Below are 10301 nucleotides of genomic sequence, written 5' to 3'. Positions count from 1 at the left end.
GTTAGCCATTTTAAAAGTTAAGCAGGAAGCGATTTGTCTGCAGGTTCTTTGAACCTGTGAAGACGTCTCTTCCTTATATTCTGCTTCATGTTGTGGTCTTAATAACGGCACTGTAAACAGACAGAAATACTGATGGATTCTCCTACATCACACTGAAACATGGAGGAAAACCTTCGGATGAAAACTGGGAATACTTTGGAGAAGTATCCGGATACTCCTCCTGAGTCATTGCAACATTCTCCACAACTTTATTGTGCAACCAGGAGAAGATGAAAAAAAGAAAAAAAAAAAAAAACACACTTCTTGCACTGGTATGTCTAACTTTTTCATTTGGATGCAAGAATAAAAAAAAAAACTGGGTGCATCCCAGTTTTCCCAGCATTACTCTCAGTGCCACATTTTACGGACCGCTTATTGATCAATAAAAAAATACACTGATAGTTATTTCATATCAGTGTTTATCAAGAATGAGGTTTGGGAAAATGTTAATCTTTATCTGAAGCGGAAATGTGAAAGCAGAAAAAAAAGCACAAAACTTTTTTTTGTGGTTCCTTCACTGACCTGAGTAAAAACTCAACATTTATAACTGAAATAAAATCATGAAGCTGTGCTGACGCTAGGACCGAGGGATAAAACCAGAACCTCACATCCCGACATCGCTCATTTCACATCCCCATAACATAACGATATAAAACTGTGCGTAATGTTGTGTCAGTCATCAGTTATGTGTTGTCTGTTTGCACACGAAGCTCCTCTCCGACTACATTATAATTGTACTTTTGTTATTAATAATAATATTATTATTGTACTACATTATATTTTATGTGTTAAAAAATAATAATAACAGCATTTCCTATAAATATTGCAGCTGAAACACTTGGGATGAGTCTGCTCGACCTAAACGTTCACCAGAAACAGATGCTGAATTTTCTTTTAATGGAGGCAGAATTTAATTAATAAAGAAATTAATAAATAACAATGGAAATCTTCAGCATTCCTATCGTCCTATTAGCCACTCCTGAAGGTCCGGAGGAAACTTGATCCACTTCAGTTAAGTTCATGTCAAAGGAACAGGGCGCTGTAGAGGTCAAAATTCATTCATGCCATAAAAACATGTTAAATTGATCTAAATTATTACTGTTGGGATCAATACTGAATTATCAATCCCTCTGATCACAGCTTTTTATGTTCTAAAATTGATTTTCATATAAAGATGTAAATATTTTAGGAATTTAAAGTAAATATATTTGATCACACACTGACATTCATCTTTTGTTTTTTGCATTTTATTGATGATTTTGGTTTTTTGGACGATATGAACTCTAATCAATACGTTTCCTAAAATATGCTACCTCAAGTACAATTAATTATTATTTTTAGTATAATTTTACTTTCACAAATATTTTCATACCAAAAGAGCAAATATTAATTATAAAACAAGCGAAAAGAAGCTGCACAGTTTAACTATATCCAGTCATTTAACAAACGTTTTCAAGTGTTTTTAAGATAAATTATTCCAGTAATAAACACGAGCCATATTGCATCTATTATTGGTTCTAACTATTGGCTTGGATTAATTGCCCAGCTCTGCTTTACTCTTACTGTAACCTGCTTTGAAACAGATTTTCCAAACATACAAAGTTTTTGCACAAACTACCACACGTCGTAAATGCTCTGGAGGATCAACTACTACACATCATATGCATGTCTGGGAGCTGAATGGGAAAATAACCCCCAGAACAAATGTTGCACTCTCTCCAGAATACTTCCAGCAGCTCCATTGTGCCAAGCGTAGAGAGGAACCAAATGTTAAACAAAGCTCCTGCTGAAAAACTGATGATTTAACTCATGATCCAACACCTGCGGCAGAAATTCATCACAAAGCAACAAGGAGCGTTTCAGCCTCAGACCCTCGTGTAATTAACAGCTCGCTGCGACAACATGAACAAATATCAAAGAGAAACACGCAGCGATGCCATCGTAAAGCTTTACATTTAATTCATTCATGGTTTCTTTGAAGAGTTACAAGCAACTCTGTTTAAAACTGAACAGAAGCTTATTAGAAGCAGAAGAGGAGCTCAGCAGTTTGTCTGCATGAAGCAGCGTTTCCTGATCTGAGCAGCGACCAACAAATGATGAGATAGGTCCAAGTTGTACACAACAAATCACATTTACATCTGCATCAGCCACAACCATAGACTGTGTATAAAAAGATGGGTGGAGCCTCCGTGATGTCACCCATAGGTGGGCGGTTCCTACCATCGCCATCTTGGCAGGGGCATGCGTGTCGTCTCGCAGGAAAAATACAAATATGGGCAAAGAGGTGGAGCTGAGAGGGGGCCGTGAGCGTCATGGTGGATGATTGACATCGAACAAACTCCGAGCTTTCTGTCGCTAAGAGCTAACCGAGCTAACCCGGAGATAACAGGAGCAAACCAGCTAACAGAGGTAAGCGGGCTAAACCTAAGTCACGTTGTTGTTCTACCTTCTTCTTACTTGAAGTGGGAGATTGGGTACCTGTCAATCAAAAGGACACGCCCCTAAATATGCTAAATTTCTATATTAAATTACTTTTAAACGGGCGAGTTAGAAAAAAATTCACTCTCCCACAGTTGTCATGAAGGTGAACCTGACCTATTAAACCTAAAATGGATTTTTGAACCAGGCTGTTTATTTCTGCTGTGAAGTTGGTCTTTTTAACATGGGAGTCTATGGGGATTCGCTCTGTTTTGGAGCCCCTAGTGGATGAAGTGAGAACTGCAGGTTTATGCACTTCTGTATAGGCTTTACTTTTAACCCCTGGATGTTGCTGCTTGGCCACAACACACTGAGGTAGAGAGGTGCTGTTTCACAACAAATCGCCCACACAGCCGCACAGTTTACCAGAGACAAAAACAGCCAGCTAATCAATGTCCCTGTGCTGGTCAGTCAAAATCAATCAGATGACACGGACAAGCGTGGTTTCTGGGCTGCAGCTCTGCCAGAAGCCAGAAGTCTGGTAACAGGTTTCCAGTAGGGAGGATTTAATTTACTCAGAGCTGCAGGGAAACAAAACCGTCACACGTTATCAGAAATGACCTCAGTCACATGACGAGAAGCTCTGAAGGAATTCATCAACATGTGACCAATAGCAATATCCAGCAGAGGTCTGCAGAGCTGATGGTGAAGCAAAGATGAAGATTAGAGTCCTCTACATTCTGTTTACCATCCATCTGTACTGCTTTCACAGCTTTTTAAAAACATACTGGAGAGATAAAACTTAAAATATGGAACCTCTTGATTTGCCGGGCCAGAGTCCACTAAGGTCCCATCAGGATAGTCCGCTAGACTCGGTCCGATTGGGGACTCGCCTCAGTTGTAGGCGGGTGTATCCATGCGGACTGAGTTCATGTTCCCGCTGCATTTTAATCAGACGAGTCAAACCATTAGAATAATATATTCCCATTCCCACCAAAGGTGGCGCTGCACTAGTATTTAGCAAAAGAGAGGACAAGAAGAAACTCCTTTGCGACCATAGACCGTATATGAAAGATGGACGGAGCCTTCGGCGTTTAAAAGTGAAGCATATGTGGAAGTGTATAAAACTGCAGTTCCCCCCTCATCCACTAGTGGCTCCAAAACAGAGCAAATCCCCATAGACTCCCATTTTAAAAGACCAACTTCACAGCAGAAATAAACATGTTTACAGCAGAAATAAAGATGTTTACAGCCTGGTTCAAAAATCCATTTTAGGTTTAATAGGTCAGGTTTACCTTCATGACAACTGTGGGGGGAGTGAATTTTTTTCTTACTCGCCCGTTTAAAAGTAATTTAATCTCGAAGTTTGGCATATTTAGGGGCGTGTCCTTTTAATTGACAGGTACCCGATTTCCCGCTTCAAGTAAGAAGAACGTAGAACAACCGCGGTTTTTAGCCGGTTAACAACGTGACTTAGCTTTAGCCCGCTTACCTCCATTAGATGGTTAGCTCCTGTTATCTCTGGGTTAGCTCGGTTAGCTCTTAGCTACAGAAAGCTCTGAGTTTGATCGATGTCAATCATTCACCATGACGCTCACAACCCCCCTCTCAGCTCCACCTCTTTGCCCATATTTGTATTTTCCAGGAGAGACGACGCGCATGTCCCTGCCAAGATGGCGATGGTAGGAACCGCCCACCGAGCTTTAATTCAGCTCTTCAGAAACCTATGGGCGACGTCACAGAGACTCCACCCATCTTTTTATATACAGTCTATGGTTGCGACTTAACAATATGAATACAAAACTTTGGCTGTTTTGGGTTTTTATTGTGTCTTATGCAAGTATCATGCAGAAAGACTCAGCAACAATGGACGCAGTATGAACAACAGATGAGGCAGAGGACCCTTCACGCCATCGCCATGTATTTACCCACAATGCAATGCTATGCCAAAAACAGGAAGGGACTTTTTTTGTAGTCCGCTTTCTGTATTTGGTGCGCTTGAAACGGGCCAAAACCTGCGTTTGTTGGCAGGCCGAGTCCACTTCTTTGATCAGAATCAGAATTTGTTCACATTTCCACAAACGAAGCGGACTTTCCGAACAAACGGACTCGAATTCGAATGAAAAAGTTCTGCTCAGCTCTCCTGCAGTGAGGAAGAGGAGGGAGACATGTTGACATCAGCTGTTCAGCAGACTGGGATGAAGGAGCAGCGGTGGGTTGGTGTGTTTGTTCTGGTTTAACCTTCAGGTGTTTCCTGTCAGAACGTCAGTTCGTCAAAGAAACGGCCCATTTAAAATGTCGACCATCTCGCTTTAATTCAAAAGCAGAAATTCTTGCTTCATTGGCCGCTCCATGATGAATATTTACCGTCACATCTGGGCTAAATAAAACCTTAAACACTCATTTGAGCTGAGTCATTCTCACTTCCTACTCACCAGTTTGATTTCTCTCAAAGAACTTCAGTACTTCCTGTCTGCTAAACTTCCTGTAATCAGCGTCTTTAAATGGAAAAACTATCAAACTTCAAACTCGGAGGTCATGAAGTTCAGAAGGAGGAGCAAGAAAACATGAATCCATCATGTCATTTAGGGGTCTGCACTTTCGGTCCTGCTTTGCACACAAACCTTTTTTTTGTTCCTTTTAAACAGCTTAAACATAAACCCAGCTGGAAAACTGGATCCTCACAGTCTACTGGACCACCTGTCGGTAGAAACAACTGGATAGGTGTGAACAAGAAGCCCGTTATGACCAAGTCCAGAGATCTGATTACAGTTAAAGAACCAGAGGCGCACAGATCACAAACACACACGGTTTGATCTGTTCAGACATAAAAATGAAGAATTCAGATCCTAAACAGAACAATCTGAACCAAGATAAGTGGTTTCCAAACCAAATCACATGGATTCAGGTCACCGTTTCATTTTCATTTCTCTGTTTTCAGAGCTTTTTACCCAGCATGCACTGCTTCTCAGGGTATGGCGTTTTCATGCGAGCAGAGTGACAAAAAAATGAGTTTTTGCACATAAACACTTCATCTGAGAAAAATTAACTCTTTATAATATTCTCCCTGATTGTTGTCTGCTCGCTGCTACACGCCTGTGCACACGCTTTCCGTGTTCCATCAACACGCTCGTTCAACCCGCCGCAGCGCGATAAACATCCGACAATTACAACCAATCAAAGTCTCTGCTCCACCGTGTCACATTCAGGCTGTAAAAGATGGTTTATAAGTCAAAAGGACTTGTTTGTTTCAAACCATACATTAATTTTTCTGCTAAAATTAGCTTTAAACTGATTTACTGCACAAAAAGCAACGTCACTTCAGTTTGGCCATGTTGACTGACATTCATTCATTTTCCGAACCGCTTATTCCAATTCAGGGTTGCGGGGAAGCTGGAGCCTATCCCAGCCTGCTTTGGGCGACAGGCAGGGTACACCCTGGACAGCTTGCCAGTCCATCGCAGGGCCACACACAGATCAATCTAGAGTGATGTGTTGCATGTGTTTGGATGGTGGGAGGAAGCTGGAGTACCTGGAGAGAACCCACGCATACACGGGGAGAAAGGCCACTGACCAAACCAGCCAAGGATCGAACCAGCAACCTTCTTGCTGTGAGGCCACAGTGCTAACCACTGCGCCACCGTGCAGCCCCCTGTTGACTGACATATACGTAATATATCATCTTTGTTTCATTTCGCTAGGCTAAATAGATCTTGCTTATTCAACGCATGTCCTGCAGCTGCGAGACTGCTCGTCTAAATCATAGACTGTATATAAAAAGATCGATGTAGCCTATGGATATAGTCACCATGACTATACCCAAGAAAGATATAGTCATGGTGACCAAATTCCCTAAATGTCAGATAACGTGGTGAAAAGATAGGTTCATTTGCATAAAGTAAATTTACTTTAAATTTAAGGAAATATCATTCTTGTAGCTTCTAATGAAAATTAATACAGCATCCATCTTGCATCCCATCTCTTCTCTGAGCTCTCTCCAGCCACTAAAAGTCAGCCTTGGGTTTTCTCTTCCGCTCTTTTTCATCAGGGTGTGGCTGCAGACCTCCAGCAGATTTCTCCTGACACAATACCTTCTTCAGATCACGATGAAGTCACGGGTCTGCCGGAGTTTCTTAAGGTCGACACCCCAGTCAGTTCTTCACTTCTCAAAACAGAACCCTTCTAATTGCTGGAAGCACAAGGCAGCATATTCCAACTTCGGCTTTTTAAGAGAAGATCAATGTCTGTGGATCAATATCACACATCAACCAATCAGAACCTCCAATATCTGGACCATGTAGTTTGTGAAAAATCAGCTGTGAAAGTCAAAATGTCCCAGCTGCCACTTCAGTGTCCCAAAGATCAATACAGATGCAGCACTGACTTCAGAGCGGTCACTGATGTTCCAGCTGGTTGTGACCAGAAACGTTTCTGAAGCTCGCCATCGCGACTCGGCCTGGTCACCGATCGTCCTGAAACTTGTTTCCTTCACCTGAATCTAAAACAGACCAATCAAAGCAGATTAGGCCTTCAGGGATAAAAGGACAGAGAAGGAAGGGGCCTTAAAATGACACAGATACGCGTTGATATAGCTGCTTTATTTAGTGCCGTTTCGGTGCTGCAGTTTTAACTTAAACATCTCAGATTAACAAAAATAGTCTGTTTAGTAGAGTTAAATAATTTTTGGTATTATATTTTAGTATATTGGGTTATATTACACAGATAGATTGATGAGCATAAGAACGGCGAGGGAAGACAGGTAATTTATGTCACGTCCGGGGGCGGTGGGTTTTTTTTTTTTTTGGAAATCAGTGTCAGGTGGTGTGAGACAGGATGAAATGATTTTTTACTCATTGTACCAGCCTTTTCCACGCTGCCACCGCCTTTAAAAGTAACATGGAAAAGGCTGGTACAAACGTTGATAATAATTAATAGCCAATTTAAAGTTTAACATTACATTTTGCATACCACTTAGTTTGGTAGAGAGCGCCAATAAGTCAGTGTGCTTCAGAACAAGTTTAACAATGTCACAACCTCACTGGTAACCAATCAACAGGTTTTTAAATGAATTCCCGTCAACGTTTCGTCATAGAAGAGATGCACGAGAGCAATATGCAGCATAATACACAAAACCTGCATTAACCACGAGTATGCCATTCCTATGGCCATGCCAAGCAATCCCCTTCCCAAACAAAGGTTAACAAGACACTTTTCTCCACATCTGTTCATTAAATGCTTGACTACAATTATTTCCTGAAGTCACCTCCATCAGGTTCACGTTTAGAATTATTGCCATAAGAGGAATTTCAGGAAATTATAATTAAAAACAAAACAAAAACAAAGATAGAAAAGTTATTTTTATGTGCTTCCGTTCTCTTCTGTTGTATTGAAAATAACTGAGCCATTCATTCATTCATTATCCTAACCACTCAGTCAGACGAAGGGTTGTGGGGAAGCTGGAGCCTATCCCAGCAGGCTTTGGGGCGAAAGGCGGGGTACACCTGGACACCTCGCCAGTCCATTGTAGGGCATAACTGAGCCATGACGTTCCTTAACTTTTCTCACTTATATGCACCATAAAATGTCAACTGATATGTGGAAACATCTGTTGGGGAGATGGAAGAAAAGTTGTGAGGGTCAAAATCCCTGATTTATTGGACTAATATTTGTGCTTTCATCAAGCCTTTTCTGAGGAGAAGTGGTGTTTATATCCGTTTTTTTCATGTAAAGTGCCTCCTTAACTCCTCATGAAATCTAATCTATTGTCTTATAACTCTGCTTAAAAAAAACACTGACAAACTTGTTGTGAAAACAAACAAAACATAAATAATAAATGTGATGAAAGGAAACTAATAAAAGAAATTCACTGAAATCACTCAGATCTGTGGAGTTTTCCTTCAGTTAATTCCAAACAATGAAAACAGCTCAATAAACGGATCAGAAAGGATTCAGAAAAAACCGAATCAAAGTCCAACCCTGCAGGAACAAGAAGTCCGCAGACCTCATTCTGGGACGCCACACGGAGCCCCTGCAGCTCCGTCATTTTCTATCAATAACCAGAGGAAGACGACAGCTGTCAAAGTTCCCGTTTTCACTCACAGAGGAAGAATTTCAGCCATGAATCCTGCAGGACAGACACAGCTGAGTGACACATGAGGTCAGAAAGGTCAAATCCTGGTAAACTACAACTATGCTGTCCATCAGAGCCTTTGACACCAAAAAGTCGCTTCAAAAAATCACTACAAAGAACACAGAGAAAGTTGGGTTCACATCTGGCCCTGAATGATTGTATGTCTGCCAAGTTTCAGGTCCAGACCCACCAGGCCTGATCTGATCCGCAGACAGGTTGTGACCTTTCTGCCTCTTCTGTGTCAACATGCCAACACCTTCACTGGGCCAGACGTGGCCCAAAGCCAGCGCAGATATGTCTCCCATCTGTCTCAAACTCACCAGAAAACCTGAGAAACAACAGTTTAAGACCCAAAAAACGAGTCCATCTAAAACAAAGCACTTTCGGAGAGAAATAGGGTTTAAAACATTATTTAAAAACTAAATAAATAAATCAAATCCTTGGGCCAGAAGTGGCCCAAAGCCGGTGCAGATGTGTCTGCCATCTGTCTCAAACTCACTAGAAAACCTGAGAAACTACAGTTTAAGACCCAATAAAAACAGTCCATCTAAAACAGAGCACTTTCAGAGAGAAATATGGTTTAAAACATGATTTAAAAAAATAAATGAATAAATCAAATCCTTGGGTCAGCAACTTTTTAAAAACCACCGTGTGAAACTTTCAGATTCGGTCATGATTAAAACCAGATGTCAAGAAGAAATATTCCCCGTGTTTTCTGACGCTTTTCTTTCAGCTCACACCCAGAACCGAAGCTCCATCTGCTACCGTGGTTCTGATCCAGAAAAACCCTTCGATAAGAGGCCAGGTGGCGCTCCGGACACCGACCAGCGGAGCTCATTCCCGGCTCCTTCCCCGGCCGTGCAGCGGCACCCCCGCCGACCGCATGATAAACGGCCTCCTCCGGCTTAAATTCCACCGACCCTCCCCGGTTCCCTGTCCGGCTTTTCTCACCTTACTCTGGGTGCAGCCCATCCCTCCACCTCCAAGCTCTGCTGTCGGTGTACCACCGGGCCCGTCGGTCTCCTTCTTCCCTCTGTTGACAACTTTCAAAATCTGTAAAAAAAAAAACTAAAAAAAACCCTGAACGCAACGCGGCGGCCACCGGCCAAGTGGGCGGGGCGTATTCCTGATGCCTTCAGGGACATCCAGTAGCTCTTTACGTTCGTTTGGGTTGACAGTTGTACACGCACGATTCTTAGCCAAAGGAAAAGTTGGGTTAAAACCCTGGAAAATATGGCATCTATCCTGGTTTACATGTCATCTGAGCTGATAGACAAGTTTTATGTCACCAACAGACCGAGAACGAGGATCCAATGAGACAGAAACTCTGACAGAAGTCTCAAGTGTATCAATTCAATTCAATTTTATTTATATAGCGTCAAATCACGGCAATGCCATCTCAAGACGCTTTACAGACAGGAAAAAAAAAAACATAATTGAGTTGGAGGATCCAACTCAATCTCCCATTCCGAGCAAGCACACTGGCGACAGTGGGAAGGAAAAAACTCCCTTTTAACAGGAAGGAAACCTCCAGCAGAACCCGGCTCAATGACAGGCAGCCATCTGCCTCTGCTGTGTGGGGGGAAGAGGACAGAAAGACAACAAACAACAGGAACTGATACTCCCGGACGGGGAGATCTGCTGAGACAGGAGGGCTCCCTGGCCGGGAGTAGGTCTTCTTGGAAAACTAATCTAATAACCCGGAAATTTCCCA

General features: G+C 42.1%; 1 protein-coding gene across 1 annotated transcript in view; it reads right to left on the bottom strand.

Annotated features, from left to right (window-relative positions):
• The window catches only part of ccdc69 (coiled-coil domain containing 69), a 32097-nt gene extending 22513 nt beyond the window's left edge, over positions 1-9584 (bottom strand). The window contains exon 1 of the mRNA XM_079250014.1: positions 9539-9584. Coding sequence (XP_079106140.1) covers positions 9539-9559 — 21 coding nt within the window. The 5' untranslated portion in view covers positions 9560-9584. The remainder of the gene's footprint in view (positions 1-9538) is intronic.
• Between the last annotated feature and the right edge of the window lie 717 nt (positions 9585-10301).

The sequence above is a fragment of the Telmatherina bonti genome, assembly GCF_933228915.1.
Source record: "Telmatherina bonti genome assembly, chromosome: 12".
In the NCBI taxonomy this organism is placed as follows: Eukaryota; Metazoa; Chordata; class Actinopteri; order Atheriniformes; family Telmatherinidae; genus Telmatherina; species Telmatherina bonti.
The sequence above is the reverse complement of the archived record's forward strand: the minus strand, read 5'-3'. Positions and strand labels throughout refer to the sequence as shown.